Raw genomic sequence first — 15,788 nt, 5'->3', positions numbered from 1 at the left:
AGCGGAAGTTCTTAACCCTTTTGGGGTCACTATGTGGAGAAGTCAATGCAAACCATTAAACTTTTCCTCAGGAAAATTCAAATATGTACGCAGCATTTTGCATCTAGTTCCAAGGGAACTCTAGACCTCAGAGGAAGACACCCCTTGAGCTCTGGGCAAGGTGGTGGGGTCCTCTGGCCCTCCCTCATGCCTGGAGCTCTCCAGAAGAGAGTTGGAAGACCACTGGCTCAGATAGGAGGGTTCTCTCTCCTCACAGAGGAGGCTGGAATAGGTGCTCTTGGATTTCTGGGTATGGATCATGTTTGCGGTAAGGTTCCATGTTTGGTGGGCTTGTACAACAGAGACATGGAGGGCGGCCTCCCTCAGCATCCGTCTGGCACAGGGTGGGCGCAATGGAGTTTCTCCCTGTGAATGATTAAATGAAAGAAGAGACAAGCCAGCGTTCAAACATACCTCCTTTTCCCCCTGTTGTTTCCTCCTAATTGGTTAGGTCATCTCAGGGTCACCAACTCTCCCTTCGAAATTTTCTCCACCAACGGGTCGTGTTTGTTTTGTTTTGTTGACAACCTTTATGTGTGAGCGTCTATTATTTCCTTCTTCCTTATTCAGTGTGAAGTCAGGATCCCAGACATCTGTTATAATATTTACAAGCTCAAAAATGTTTATGATTTTTTAACTTCTTGAAACTCAAGTTGAATGGTAATGTTGAAAGAAATCTATAGATTGCTTTTACTCTTTGAGAGGAAAAAGGCCACAGGAACCAACGTGCTGTTTCTGGTTGAGGAACTAGTTTGGTACTTGAGGTTTCCGTGGTATTGGCCCAGGTGGCTGTGGCAGAGTGAAGGTCACTGCAAGACCAGATGTATTTATCGGGCTTCCACACGTTTCAGTTAGATTACTCCTGAGAACCCCAGTTCTGAAATGACATACGTGTTGCATGCGTTGGCAGCTGTTGCTAAGTGGTTTGGGTCGCCTCTTGTGTCAGTATGGGCCATGGATTCCATTTGTACAAGGTGTATTTATTTTTTTTTAAAGATTTTATTTATTTATTTATTTGAGAGAGAGAAAGCACAAGCTGCGGGGATAGGCAGAGGGAGATGGAGAAGCAGACTCCCCACTGAGCAGGGAGCCCGGATATGGGACTGATCCCACGACCCTGGGATCATGACCTGAGCCAAAGTCAGATGCTTAACCCAGTCACCCCTACAAGGTGTATTTAAATATTCATTGCTGCCTACTCTAGGATAAAAGTCAGTGTGTTATATGAGTGATCGTACCCCCCCGCCCCCCACCAGCCACCCGCCACCCCCACTCCACCGTGCAGCCCGGGGTCTCCAGGGGATCGCCAAACTCCGAAGCCCCTTTGGAAAACCGTTGACCCAGAGCAGTGGACCCTACCTCGGGTGTGTGTCAGGCCCACCTGGGCTTCTCCAGTCTGGTAATGCCAGGCCTCCATCTCTGAAGATGCCCTGGGAGAGGCCGAGGCACACACCTGCCCAGGAATCCGTGATTTAGAGCAGCTCTTCTCAAGCCGCCTCCAGCTCCTGCTGGCCAGGGTGGGAGGGATGAGATGTGGCTGCCCCATGGTCGCCCCTGGCTCTTTGCCACTTACTTCTCAGTTCTGAGGGCAACACCAGGATTCGGGGAAGCCTGGAAGTCCAGCTTCTACTCTGCTTGGTTTGCCTAGAAAACTCAGGTAGATAAAACCATTTCTCAGCATATCTATGCCAAGTGTGGAGTGGGTTTTTTTGGTTTTTGCCAATGACTAGGATTCAAAAGAATTGGGGAGCATTTAATTGTATTTTAGATCGTAAACAAATTGATAAATTTGCAATTAGAAAACATTGCATACACATAATAAAATAGTGTATTGTAATTTTTCTTCATTCAGAGTATTGAAATATATCCCTTAAACAATAAATTAGCAAAACCGTCCTATCATCCTTTTTTAGGAAGGACTCCCTGTTATTCTGAACTTATGCTGGTCCCCATTTTTAGCCATTTATGAAACTGTTAAAGATTGCAACTGTTTTGTTTTTAATAAAATAAGAAACAACCTGGTATAGGCTCCCTGTTTTACTATTTTATTGTATTCATTTGTGAAATCCAAAGTCTGGGTCCCCGATCTGGAAGACAGGAGTATGCTAAACCAAAGAACTGTAAGATTTAAACTTGCTGCTGCCCGCGGCTTTGGAAAATCACGCGTTCTCAGGGTCTCAGCCTCCTCATCTAGGACCGAGGCACCCAGCCAAGGTCATCATATGGTGGTAATGACAGAAAGCAAACTAGCAGGTGGAGGTTGACAGTTAAAGCACAGTATTGGCATTGACCACATTAGCTCAGTCTCCATCCGCGCCTGCCTTTTTGGGGCGCCTAAACCTGTTTTTAGTTGATGATTTTGAGTCAGATCCAGGTTCTGCAACTTCGGAAATACTCAGTAGCATCACTGAACCATATTTATATACACCCTGTCCGTGTCGCTTTTGTCCGGGTTAGTGCAGGCAAGGGGAGGAGAGCAGCTGGGGCTGCGCAGGACACCCAGCTGCCTCTTCTGTCCACGTCTGGGCTTCCCGCGGCGGGACGTGGCCTCATCCATCGTGGTGACTCCCAGGCCCTGCGGCGTACGCTGTGTGCGCTGGACTTGGAAAAAATATGTTCCTAGCCACCACCAGCTAAACGCTTGCTTTCCGCCGCTTTCCCACTGTGTTTTGCGCTGGGCACTCATGTCATCAGGCAGCAGAGCCTGCTGCGATGCTGGCCAGGCCTAGGAGCATTAATTGGCTCCCTAGTGAACTGAAGGGTGATCCTGACCTTGTCACAGGGTAAACAAACTAGCCAGGGAAAAAAGGCCTAGATGCACTTGGCCGTCAAAATTATAAGGGTTTGTTAGGACTCTAAGAAAAAAAAAGTAGTTAAATTATGCAACAGGATATCATTCTAAATTGTTACCAAGCTTTGAACCTTACTTACCCCAGTTGCTGCTTTCGTCTTGTACGGTAGATGGGCTTATGAAAAGGCCCTTGAGCTCCCTAAATTTAGGCACACGGATTGTTGCTTTCTACTTATGTTATGGATTTTATGAAGCTGTCCAAATGCTTCTGTTAAGGTCTCTGTTGTTTTGCACCTCCATCTGTCCAAGTTATTTTCCCCACTCCCTCTGCAGAGAGCTGAAGAATGTTCTCTCCGCTTCCCATGTGAAGACCGTCAGGTTTCAGTGAATAAACTACATCCCTCTTCACATACCAGGGAGAGAGGATGGACACAGTCCAAGGCCCCAAAGTGCCCCACACAGGTGCGAAGCAAATAGCAAGGTGACAGACACTCCTTCCCCCTTTGTTGACTTGGGCAGCAGAGTAGAGATGAGAGCTCTTCCCACTGCTGGGAAAGTCCAGGGCTTGGTGTGGTTCCTTTGAGTGCTTCCTACCAGAAATGCTGTGCAGAACAAAAGCCGTGTCCACAGGAGCTATTGTGGGTGCTGCTTTAAACATGCTGCTTGGTGACCCCGTAGGCCATGTCCGTCCCATCTGCTCTGCTAGTGAGCCAGCAGCCCTCCTGGCCCTGTGTCTCCTGAGAAGCCCCATCGGTGCACCGTGGGCTGTGCTCCCTGACACGTGTGTTCGCTGCCAGCCCTGCAGAGACGCTCTCCCCTCTTCCTTCCCGGGAGACCCCACAACTGTAGTAGGTACCAGCTTCCCACTTAAATCAGGTTTAAAAAGGAAGAAAATTCCACATTCGTCCTCAGTGCCTGAGCATTTATCTTTGGATGTGAGTCACTTCCATTTCTATCTTGACCTACTAATAAGTCTTCTCACTGATTTCTCGACCTTGTGCCCAATTTAAGATTTGGCAGTCGATCCCTATATATGTGTGTGTTTAGGGTGAGGACCCTTTTCTTTAGAAACATAATCACAAGCCATGGGCTGGGAGGAAAATCACGTAGCTATAGAAGACGACATTGAAAAGAGATGTGATTCCTTAAGTTTTTGGCTAAGAAAACTTGGCCGATCTCGTGCCACGCATAATCATCAGTGATTCTGTGTGCCCATCATCTGTCTCCCTGCTGTGGTCGGAGTCACTGCCTCGCCAGGCCCTGCCCAGCGTGGCTCCTCCAAGTTCATGTCTTTCACCACGCCACGTCTGCCAACTACACCTGCCTGCCTGGATCACATGACCCAAATGACCCAAAACCCTGCAGAGGGGAGTGAGGCTAGGGAGGCAGTCCCCAGCAGGAGGAGGGCACCAGGAACAAACAAAAGCAAGGAACCGATGTCCCATGCATCCCAGGAGTGCAGGCTGCAGGGCGCGGGCTGCTCACCCAAGCTTTCTCTGCACAGCAGCCATTTTTGGGGATGGAGTGCTCAGGCGCCTTACTCAGTGTCGCCCAGCCCCAGCGCCCTGCCTCTGCTCAGAGGCGGGGCTTTCTCCGGGCGGGGGGGCAACAGCTGGGGGGGAAATGATACATGTTTGCTCCTCACACACACGGACCGACTGCAGATCTGTTATCAGACAGTGGGGCTAGATGACTGTGTGTGTGCATGCAGGGCGTGACTTTCACAATCTGTGAAGCGGAAAGGGGTGGTCCGAGGTGAGTTGCGGGGCATGTGACGGCGCTGGGGTGATGAACAGTGACGTCAGAACGCACGGCACTGGTTCTTCTTTCTCAGTGCTGCAGACAAGGACGACACTTGAGATGTGGCGACTGAGAGTCAAGAACTGCTTAGTTTTTTGAAATTGCATTTAATTTAAATTATTTAAATTTAAACAGCCACACATAGCTTGTTGGTACCATGTTGGGCAGAACAGTTGGAGATTTCCAGCTCAGTCCTTTTATCCATCTCATCTGCAAGTTCATTATTGCCACATCTTAGGACACACGTTTCCTCCGGAGAAAGTGGTTTCCGGGAGCACTTCGAGGCTGAGCAGAGGGGGCCTGCTCTGGCCTCTTCAGGGGCTAAGCAGCTGCCTGATGACCACAGCGGACAACACACCACATGCCAGCAGGAGGACAGTAAACTTTTCTTGTTTTTCACTCATTTATCCTTCTTAGTAAAAACATATTGTCTTCAGGTCTCCTTTTCTCCAGTATAGACATAGACATAGCATGAGAAGCTGCTAGAAGGCTCTCCACCAGGCCTTGTATCACGCATGCATAGAACACGTGTTTGCTCATCAGCTGCTGTGGGCCAGGCCCTGGTGACAAGGCGGTACACAGGGCAGAGGCCCCACTCTTGCTGGACCCGGGTTTGTTACGTGACAGTTGGAGACATGGATGAACTCAGTGTGCCAGGCCCTGTGGTGAACGCTTTAGATCAGGATGTGTGTTTCTCGTTTGGCTTCCTAACAGGAAGTAGACAGCCCACTCCAGTGAGGATGGCTCCCAGAGGGCTTGTCTACAGAGGACTAGTTATGAAGGGGGGGAACGGGCCCCTCCCGCTGGTGCAGGGCAGTGCACAGCCTGCATCCTGGGCTGGCCGTGTCCCTACAGGCCGCGGGGCACCAGAGCATGAAAAAGACGGTGTGGCCCACCGAGGGGCTCCTAGACCACATGCCAGGATGGAAAGGGCCTCTGAGGAGATAGGCAGCTCCTGTTGAGCCCAAATGGTGGGCGGATACAGCTGTCACCTTGTCTTCAGTTCAGAGGAGGCCAGGCTGGGGACAGACCTGGGAGGGGTCAGTTGTGGGTGACATTCAGCTCCTTGGGTCCAGCCTTCAGTCCGCCCCAGCCACAGCACTACTGGTGGGAGAGCTAAAGCCGGAGTCCTGCGCCCTGCTCCCCAGCCAGCGTTCCTCACGCTCTTCTCTATCATTTGCCTTCAGCCTTCTCTCCTCCAGACTAAGGTCAGAGCAGAGTTTAGCTTTGCGTTATAAGGCCTGTTTCCCAGTGTTCTTCGTTCTCGTCTTTGTCCCCCTGGCCCACTCACATGCCCCGATGCTTTCCCAAAACTCCTACGTTGACGTGTCAACTTCAGGTTTTCTAATCCCGCTGAGTAGGTAGGCCAGCAGACAGATCGAAAAGCAGATGGTCTTTTACAGACGCTGCCTCTCTTTGACCCAGAGAAGCCATAATGAGATCTCTGCTGTGTCTGCTTTGGCTTTGATGGGACCAGAAGCAGTTCGAAGCGCTTTGTCTTGAGTTCTTGGCGAGTTTTCTCAGGCTGAGCTCCTGCCCACCACAGGTTCATTGCGGAAGAGTCAGCCGCCGCCGGGGCCAAGTGCGTGCTCACCCCCAGCCCTACGTGGATCGTCGACCCCATTGACGGCACCTGCAACTTTGTGCACAGGTGAGCATCAGGATGGACCACCCCTGTTCTCGTCCTTAACCTGTCCTCTTCTCTAAGACTTTGTCTGTTCCAAAACAGCCTTTTTTGAGGCAAGAGTCTATAAACAAACCTCCAGTAGGTTGATACTCTCATTGAAAAGGTGGTCACGTATTGATCTTTTTTTTAAAATGAGGTTTTCCATTTGGGAGATACTCTCAGCATGTAGGAAATACTCATTTGTTCAAAACTGTGGTGTTTGTCATCTTTAAAACGTTGGGTTGAATTAAGAAGGACCACTTAAGGAAGCCCCTGGGGAAGCAAGCAGGGTTACGAAAGAAGCACGAGTGGCCCAGCGGCCGCAGAGCCCGGCCGTGAGCCACAGCACCCGAGGGCTGGTGTCGCAGAGCTGCTGTGGAGGTGAGAGCAGAGCTCACGCCGGGGGAGGCGGGATGAGCAGCCTGCTGGCAAATCTGACTGAGCAAGTAACAGCCAAAAGCCAGGAGGTTCTAGGGAGATCCGAGAGGCCCTTGGGGAGGGAGAAGGGAGGCGAGCTGCAGCTCGGGGGGGTGATGGGGACATGGCCTCTACTCTGGATATTCTGACCGGTGGGGTGGGCGTCGGAGCTGCCCAGGGACACGAGAGCACCTCGTGTGGTGTGGTTTCCACGGACGCCTGGTTCTCTGACATGAACACGCATGGGGCCTCCTGGAGAGCTGGTTGGCACAGGCTCCGGTCCCCTCCCCGGTCCCTTCCCGGCCGGGCATCCCATGGATGTGCATTTCTCACCAGCACACAGGCAATGCCAGCAGTGCAGACCCCACGGTGAAAGCCCCTTCCCCAGATGGCTAGGAAACGCTGTTTCCTTACGTAAAATGAAAAAGTCTGAGCGCAGCCAGACTAGGGGGCTTCGTTCCTGGTGCTTGGTCTCTTCTGTGTTCTGCCTCAAGCAGCGTGTTTATGTCTCTGTGTGTAAGGTAATCCTGACCTATCATGTTGGTCATCTCCCTTTTCTTAACATGAGTTAACTTGAGAGTTTAGCTGGGCATGCCCACACAGTGCCTTTTGAGGCAATGGAATAGTGCCATCTGGTGACCGCAGCAGCGTCAAGAGACTAATTTGAACTACGGCGTGACAGCCCCCCACCCTGGGCAGGAATTCAGGAGGAGCCTCAGGTCTCCCCTCGTAGGTGTGTTTCTCTGAGCAAAGCTCCCTTTCTTCTGTCTTGCTTGTTACTACTGTGGCTGATAAGGGGGACGGTGGAGGGGTGCTGAGTCCCATCATGTGGTGAGACCCACACATCCACCAGAGGGCCTTGTGGGCCCCAGTGGCCCTCAGGTTCCAGGACATCTTCAAGAGCCACAGCATAGCGCTCTCTGTGGCCGACAGACACCAGGAGCCTTTGGCCACTGCAGCTCAGAAGTTCTGTTCATTCTTGGGTCCAGCAGCGTCAGGGCTGAGGTGGGAGAGAGCTTTCCCAGGTACCTAGAGTGGAACCTGGCGTGGGGTGTGTTTGCTCAGCGAGCCACCCACCCGATAAGTGTGCGGCTGCCACAGCTGCATGCCAGGCTCACCTCCGCGGAGGACTGGCTCCGTAGTTTTCTGTAGGCTAGTAGTACGCAGCTCCTTCCTACTTGCCGGTGAGCTCTGCTGATCTTCACATAGAGAGAGGTCATTCTGCAGAGGTACAGCAGTAACAACAAAATCACAGAATAAAACCACAGGCAATCTGCGGTGGCATAGCCGGCCTGCAACGGCTCTGGCCCAGGCCTGCCGTTGGCCGTTTGCGAGCCCACTCAGGACACAGGGTGAGGGGGGTGTTGTGACCCAGACCCAGCCTCTGGGGGGAGGCTATGATGCTGCCTCCTGGGGGCCTCTCCTCACCTCACTGGGGACATGGGTCTGAGCTTTTTGGAGGTGTCTACTGTCCCTTTATGTCTCTGAAAACCAGAAAGCTGATGATTAAAATCCCTCTCCACTGGGTAGTTGATGGTCGTTGCTGAATTACAGCCCTCGTACATGACTTTCAGAGTACTGCTTTCTCTCAAGGTCAACTGTCTTATGCACCATAGCCTGTCTGCTAAGCCTATTTGTCTTGGAAGCAGTTAGTGAAATTGTGGGAAATAATTTTTAAAAAAAAAAACAAACCCACCCACACTGTAGAAAGGTCCTTCTGTGCCTCCAGTGACAATGCTGCATAGCAGAGCCACATAGAGGCTCCGAGGAGTTTGCATGAGACCACTTATGTTTTAGAGTATAAACCATTCTGTTTTTCTTTGCAGATTTCCCACTGTGGCGGTAAGCATTGGATTTGCTGTAGACCAAGAGGTACGTGGTGGATGGGTTCCCCTGGGCCAGTGGTCCTGACCCCCTTGGGCCTGGCTTCGCATTGTCCTTTTTGGATTTGACCCCTGTACTCCTGTTTTTCTTTGTCATGTGCCTTAGTCGTGACTAGTAAATCCAAGCATGTGTTTTTCAGATCCGAGAAAGTAAACAAAGGAAAACTGGTTTTGGGGTGTGTGGGTTTGGGGCCTCATGGGCAGCCCACCCCCATGGTGACGGGCCCTTGTTTCCACCACAGTCTTTCTGTGATGCTGCTGGAGAAGCATGGAAGGGAATGTTCGAGCAAATGCTCCACGTTAGTCTCCCTCTGACCCCCGGGGCGTGTGATCTAGTCCCACACAGAAGAGACTCCTATTTTTGGAGGACATTTTTAATCCCCATCTTTCCTTAGTTCTTCCCCATCTTTCCCTAGCTGTTAGCATGAGAACACGGCTGCTTCAGGGTTCCCATCACCCCTGGAGCTGAGCAACACCATGAGACCTACATCAAGGGCATTAATCAATTTAAGTAGTAAGGCCTAGGAAAGCCTTCACTTCTGTGCAGTCACCACAGTTACATTTAAGTAGGACTGAGGGTTCAGTATTTTCCAAAAGCAACCCTCCACTGGGCGCTGTTTTCTCGTCTTTGTCCTCAACACTGGCAGTGAGTCTCTAGCATGGAGACGGAGGGAAGTTGATACCTGCGTAAAAGTACGTAAGGTGAAGATACTTAAGAATTTTAATATCAAAATCTGGTCAAGGAGTTACATGCTCACTTGTTTCCCTGTTCAGTGTCATTGAGACCAAGTAGGCAGTTGAGCAATAAGCTCAGAGGGTGACGCTTGTGACCACATAGCGGTAGCTGGGTGGGGAGGACAGAAATGCTGTGGGCGGGCAAGGTCTTCGGTGGTGAGACCTGGAGCTTCGATGGGCCTGGTGTGGGTGACGGTGTGCAGGTGGGTTGGGCATATAGTGGAGGGCTGTCCTCAAGGAGAGAGTCCCAGTCTTCCCCACCCTTCCCTCCTGCTAGCAAAGGCCTCCAGGCCCCCCGACCACCCCGGGGACACAGGGTCTAGAGGCCTCCATGCTTCTAGGACTCCCCTGATTTGGGAACCCCCTTAAAGCCAGGGTGGTGGGAAGGGGGTAAGATATTGCTGGAAAGCTGACTGAAGGGTCCTCTCCAGAAATAAACCCTTTTCCTGCATTGCCGGGGAGTCCATTCCACGGCTCACCCCAGGCCAGGCGGGACTCTCCCGAGAGACTTGGCCTGGGTCTCTCTTCATTTTCCAGGGAGACGAACACATGGCCAACCCCCAGACCACACACACTTGCTCCTATTAACCCTGACTAGTGGCGAGTCAGTAGAGGAAAGAAACAAAAAGCACATGAGCATAAGGCAGTGTTTTTTTCCATGCTCGCCTCTTCTTTCGACTGTTTCCGACTGGGAGGCTGCTGTCTGAGGCGTTTGTCACCTGCTTTATGCAGCGTGGCTGCGGTTTGGCGCCCTGCCCGCTCAGCGCTGCGCCCCTCCTTGGTGAATCACCTCTCCTCCTTGGCCGTCCTTGAGTCTGATTCCGCCGGCTTTACAGATGTATTCTTAATTTTTCACATGTCAGCAACTTTGAGGGTTTCTTGTGGGAGTGCATTAGTCACAAGTAGCCTCCCCCAGCCCCCACCCCCCGAAACAGAGGCCTTTCTGAAGAATTAAGCTTTTTCAATAACTTTCAGTTACTAATGCTTGATTATGGGGTTAATTTTTAATAAAGCTGTATTAGTTTTAATACATTTTTAAGTATGTTATTTTCAAAAAGACAGTTGGCTTTCATGTCCAGTTTTGAACTGAGACACCATTTTTTTTTTTTCAATTCCCTTCTGAAAGGTAGTTTCCATCGTATTGGTCCTAACACCTAGAATCCTTCCCCCTTCGAATTACTATGTTATTTTCTGTGTCAAATGAGTGAAGCACGTTTGTTTTCTGTCCTGCCCCTGCACCCCGCAGCTTGAATTTGGAGTGATTTACCACTGCACAGAGGAGCGGCTGTACACGGGCCGGAGGGGCCGGGGTGCCTTCTGCAATGGCCAGCGACTCCAGGTCTCCGGGGAGACAGGTGGGGCTTCACGCGGCTCGTCTCAGCTCTTTTCAGAGTGAGAGGCGTGAATGGAAAATGCCAAAATCACCATTCTGGGAGACGGTGCTGGAAATCTCCTGCTGAGGGTTCAATTTCTTTAGGGACATTGCGTCCCTGAGGACCCGGAAAGCGAGCCAGTTCTGTGTCTTCATGTTTTTGTGGATGTGGCCAGGAGCTTTAAATAGTCTCATTCTGCTTTACACTCACATCTTTCAGCTTTCGTGCTCAAAGAAACCAGTCATCAGTATGGTTTGGTGTCTAGCAATCCAAGGACAAGGGCAGAGTCAGAAGCACGCTCTGGCCCTCAGAGCGTCCAGGGAGACGTCAGTCATCCCGACGTCACTGGGGCGAAGTCACCCAGGTGCCGTCCGTGGCCCCCTGGGTGTGGATGGACTGCTGTTGGCTTCAGTTTCCGTGAGAAGACGAGTGGCCACGGGAATGAGTTGTGTAAATAAGCGATGTTTCCACACACCACAGCTGTATCACTGTCCATGTTATTCCTGAAACAGAAACTCGGGGACATCCAGTAGCTTCCAGAAAGGGACAATGGTTGTGTTAAACTGCATATAACTACATACCATTCACAATACGCCAGCTTAGGTTTCTCAGGGTCTTTTGGGCCTTTCTTTCACGCTGATGAGGTCAGCGATGTTTTTCCGGACTGTGGGACAGGGACTGTCCTGTAGGGGGCAGAAGTAGAAGAAAAGCCCCAGCTTCGAAGCAGCCAGATCAGGAGAGACTTGGAGAGCTCCCTCAGGTCCGTGTTTGGGTCTGAAAAGGTAGAAAGCCCCGTTCCTGCGAACTTCTCCCTTGCACATTTTACAGCAGGACATCTTGAGGTATCCTCCCCCATCATGGCTTCGGTCTGGAGGTCTCAGTGCTCCCCCTTTCTTTGTTCTTCCTCCCCGGATGACACCCATGTGCCTAGATGGCCTCAGAGGCCATGAGAGGAGTAAAGTGTGTCACTGCCCTCCAGCGGCCCCTCAGTGCCTGAGAACAAGTTCTCCAGCTGTGGTCTGCAGTGTGGTGAGGGCATCGCCGATCAAGGAGCCCCGGGTGGGTGGGGGGACAGGAGCCCCGTGTGCCTGGAGCCAGCCATCCGGCCCAGTGGGGAAACCACGAGGCTCCTCCAGGGGCCCCTAAGAGTCGCGAGCATGCCCAGGGGAAGGGGAAGATCACATGAGGCTTCAGACAGAGGTGGGACCAGCAGGACACACTAACTGGTTACTGCTTCTGAGTCCCAGAGAGATTCCAGAACAGCCTCCAGCCTTGCGCCATGCCTCCCTCTCCCAGAAATGTTTTGTTTGGCTGTATAGAAAGTAGCGTTAGTTGTGGGTACACATGCCAAGAGGCAACCACTCAGGCCAGATTGTGTAAGTCAGTAGTGAGGAAGCATGTCATTAAACACGCTTACGTGAACTTTGCTCTATATTCCATTTGATTAGGACACTCGGCTCCATTCACTCACACTCGGCTTCCTGGTCGGCTGCCTGTGTTGCTCAGTCGTGCATGACAACTTCACGTCCTCGGCGGGGCTCTCAGACCCATGTGCGCTGGGCCTTTGGGTCACCTCTACATCTGGCCCGTCGTAGGCCCTCTGGTCCTGCGCAGACCCTGTCATAAACCCCTTCTGCGACACAGCCGGTTTCCCACTTCTCTCAAAACCACCTATATTCTGGAGCTCATTTTTTTTTTTAAAGATTTTATTTATTTATTTGACAGAGATAGAAACAGCCGGCGAAAGAGGGAACACAAGCAGGGGGAGTGGGAGAGGAAGAAGCAGGCTCCCAGCGGAGGAGCCTGATGTGGGGCTCGATCCCAGAACACTGGGACCACGCCCTGAGCTGAAGGCAGACGCTTAACCGCTGTGCCACCCAGGCGCCCCTGGAGCTCATTTTTAAAAAAATTCTGACTACAGAGAGTCTAATGTGCTGTTNCCATGCCCTGAGCTGAAGGCAGACGCTTAACTGCTGTGGCCACCCAGGCGCCCCTGGAGCTCATTTTTAAAAAAATTCTGACTACAGAGAGTCTAATGTGCTGTTTTCAGTGCTGGATGTTTAGTCCTTGTGGGGTGGCTAGGTTTCTACGGAGACAACGGAGCAGCCACTGCAGCACCGTTGCAGCTCCATTGTGAGGTGTCGTGCACACCGGGTTTCAGTGCCGATTCTGCCTCCTTGCAGTGCTGTGAGCTGTCACTTAGACTCCTGAACCTTCGTCCTCATGTGGTAGGTGGGGGACGTGACGGCAACTGAGGAATGAATGCAGCTCTGCAAGGGGAAATGCTCAGTAAAGTCCCATAGGTGAGAGTCGTTATCAAAGAAGAAACTTCAGTCTTTGCATAAGATCATTACACATATATATATATATAGTTGTTCCAATGATTTCCTTTATATAAAATTTTTCTATACTGAAATCCCTAGTCTTCTCTTTTTTGGGTTATTGTCTCTTGGTTCCCTATTATGAGTAACATTTAAATTAGCTTGTAACCTCTTCTTCCCCTCCTCATATACTCCAGGATATGATTAAAGCACAGTAACCTTTTCCTCTAGTTACGCCAAGGCAGTTGGCTCGCTTATCCTACGAGTCACACCCTCTCCTCGTTACCTTCCCACCTTTGGGTGGTTGTGCTGCGTGTGTGTTGGTTGGCGGGGCAACCAGCCACGTGTGTGATGCTCTCACCCTGGAACTATCAGTTAGTGTATAGTCTTGGTTCCACAAATAAATTAGATTTAATACCCCCCACCAGCCCTTTCTGTTAATGTATCTCCAGTCATGTTGGTTGTGTGAAGCTCAAGCTTGTTCACTAGAACAGCATTTCTCAGACTTTTTGATCTTAGAATCAACCCTTTTCTACTAATGAAAAAAATTATTGAAGACCCCAAAAGAGCTTTCATTTATGTAAGTTATCTATAGGTATTTATGCGTTTCAAACTTTTTTTAAAGATTTTATTTATTTATTTGTTGGGGGGGGCACAAGCAGGGGGAGCGACGGGTAGAGCAGGCGGAGGGAGAAGCAGGGTCCCCACTGAGCAGGGAGCCCAGTGCGGAACTCGATCCCAGGACCCCGGATCACGACCTGAGTGGAAGGCAGACCTCCAAATTTTTCCAAATCCCTTTATAATGTCTGACTTAATAGAATATTGACAGCTGGATTCTCATATCTGCTTCTATATTCAGTCTTGTATTATCTTGATATATGAAGAAGATCGGGTCTTACACAGATAAGTAGTTGGATAAGGGACGAGTGAGGAATATTTTAATAGACTTTTGTTGGTTTCTTAAAGGTTAGTTGCAGTGTGAAACCTAATGACATATCAATGAATTTTTTGTACTCTGTGACTGTGAAATTTTTTGGGCAGTTTCCTACTTCGAATGGATATTTTGCTCACGGATGACTTTGTAACATCATGTATTGGTCGTTTGGAAAATATGGGTTCACTGACATTTTTAAGCACTTTTAAATGTTGACCGATTGCATCTTAAAATACTAAGAAAGTCATACTCATTAGTATTACCACTCTTATGAGAAATCTTTAAGTGTTGGGAAGGTGTCAAGCTTTTGGCAGTAGATACAAGTCTTCCCAAATTCTAATTTCCACTTGAAAGCTTGAATTTTATCATTCTGGAGTAAAACTGACATTTTCCTGCAGCATGTAAGTGTAGCAGAGAAGACTGCATCGACCACCAGAACAGGTGGTGCCCTGTCTTGCTTTATCTACTCTGTGCAAATGTTAATACAGTGAAAAAGGCAAATAATAGCTTAGTTTAACTTTACAGATTCCTGAAAGAGGCTCAGGGGCCACACTCTGGGAACTTCTACTCCAGTTGGTCTCTCAGAAGACCTCCTGGGAATAATAATCACAATCTTTCCCTGTGTCCATAACAGTTTGTCAGTGGCCTTTATACTTGGAAGTCCATTCTTCTGGTAATAAAACACATGGCTCACATTTTCTTGGCGTTGACTGTCTTAAATTGTCTCCATCATCTTCTGGCATAACATTGTCGTTGAAAAGTCTGAAGACAGTTTCATTTTCTTGCCCTTATAAGGGACTCCAGTTTTTTGCTTGACTGTCCAAAGGATTTTTTTTTCTTTTTTTTTAGAGTACAGTAATTTTAATAGAGTGTATCTCAGTGTCGTTTGTTTTCAGTTAGTTTCCTAGGTGCATCATGGCTCACCATTGTTTTTTTTTTTTAAGATGTCATGGTACACCGTTTCAATATTCAATTTCAAGACCCTTTTTTTTTTTTTAACTTTCAGAAGAGTTTTCTTTAATTATAGTTTTTAGTATTTGTTCATTTCCAGATTCTTTTGCTTTGTTTTTGTCTTCTGGGTGTTCTATTGTAAGTGTGTTGGAGCTTCTCTGCTTGTCTTTTCTGTTTGTCTTTTCTATTCCACAATTCCACAATTCCAGTTTTGCTTTAATCCTTTTCGCCAGTTGCACCAGTTTTTTTTTTTTTTTTGCCCTCCATTTCTCTTTTCTTTTTTAAAAAATATTTTATTTATTTGTTTGACACAGAGAGCTAGCGAGAGAGCGAGCAAAAGCAGGGGTAGCAGCAGGCAGAGGCAGAGGGAGAAGCAGGGTCCCTGCTGAGCAAGGAGCCTGACACGGGGCTCAGTCCCAGGACTCAGGGACCATGACCTGAGCCGAAGGCAGATGCTTAACTGACTGAGCCACCCAGGTGCCCCTTCCCCTCCGTTTCTTACAAAGCACAGTCTATTCTGTTTATTCTTTGTTGCTTCAGTTTAATCTTCTTTTCTGAAATATTTTCTTTTCCAATTCTTCCTAAGTTCTGGCCCTTCCACTTTCTAGTTAGGCTGTTGTTTAAATGTATTCTTCATTTATTTATTTTTACATAAAACTACTTCTGTTTTGTGGACAAATCTTTCTTTCAATCCTTGATTGACTGGAGAGATGTTCTTCTCATTCTTTTTTTTTTTTCACATGTACGTGTGTGTGAGACTCATCCATCATTCTTTTTAATTTCTTATTTCCACTTGAAATCTGTATTCCTAAAATTGGGAGGGGCTTGTGGATAGTGGGGGTGGGGGGCGAGTTTAGGATATTTTTTGTAGTTTTTTC

The 15,788-nt window shown here is 49.3% G+C and overlaps 1 protein-coding gene across 2 annotated transcripts in view; it reads left to right on the top strand.

Moving 5' to 3' along the window:
* IMPA2 (inositol monophosphatase 2) overlaps positions 1-15,788 on the top strand; it is a 79,941-nt gene that overhangs the window by 16,560 nt on the left and 47,593 nt on the right. For both annotated transcript variants that reach the window (XM_034642001.1, XM_034642000.1), the window contains exons 3-5: positions 6,177-6,281; positions 8,540-8,585; positions 10,578-10,686. In XM_034642001.1, coding sequence (XP_034497892.1) covers positions 6,177-6,281; positions 8,540-8,585; positions 10,578-10,686 — 260 coding nt within the window. The remainder of the gene's footprint in view (positions 1-6,176; positions 6,282-8,539; positions 8,586-10,577; positions 10,687-15,788) is intronic.

This window comes from Ailuropoda melanoleuca, chromosome 14, assembly GCF_002007445.2.
Source record: "Ailuropoda melanoleuca isolate Jingjing chromosome 14, ASM200744v2, whole genome shotgun sequence".
NCBI classification, from domain to species: Eukaryota; Metazoa; Chordata; class Mammalia; order Carnivora; family Ursidae; genus Ailuropoda; species Ailuropoda melanoleuca.
The sequence above is the reverse complement of the archived record's forward strand: the minus strand, read 5'-3'. Positions and strand labels throughout refer to the sequence as shown.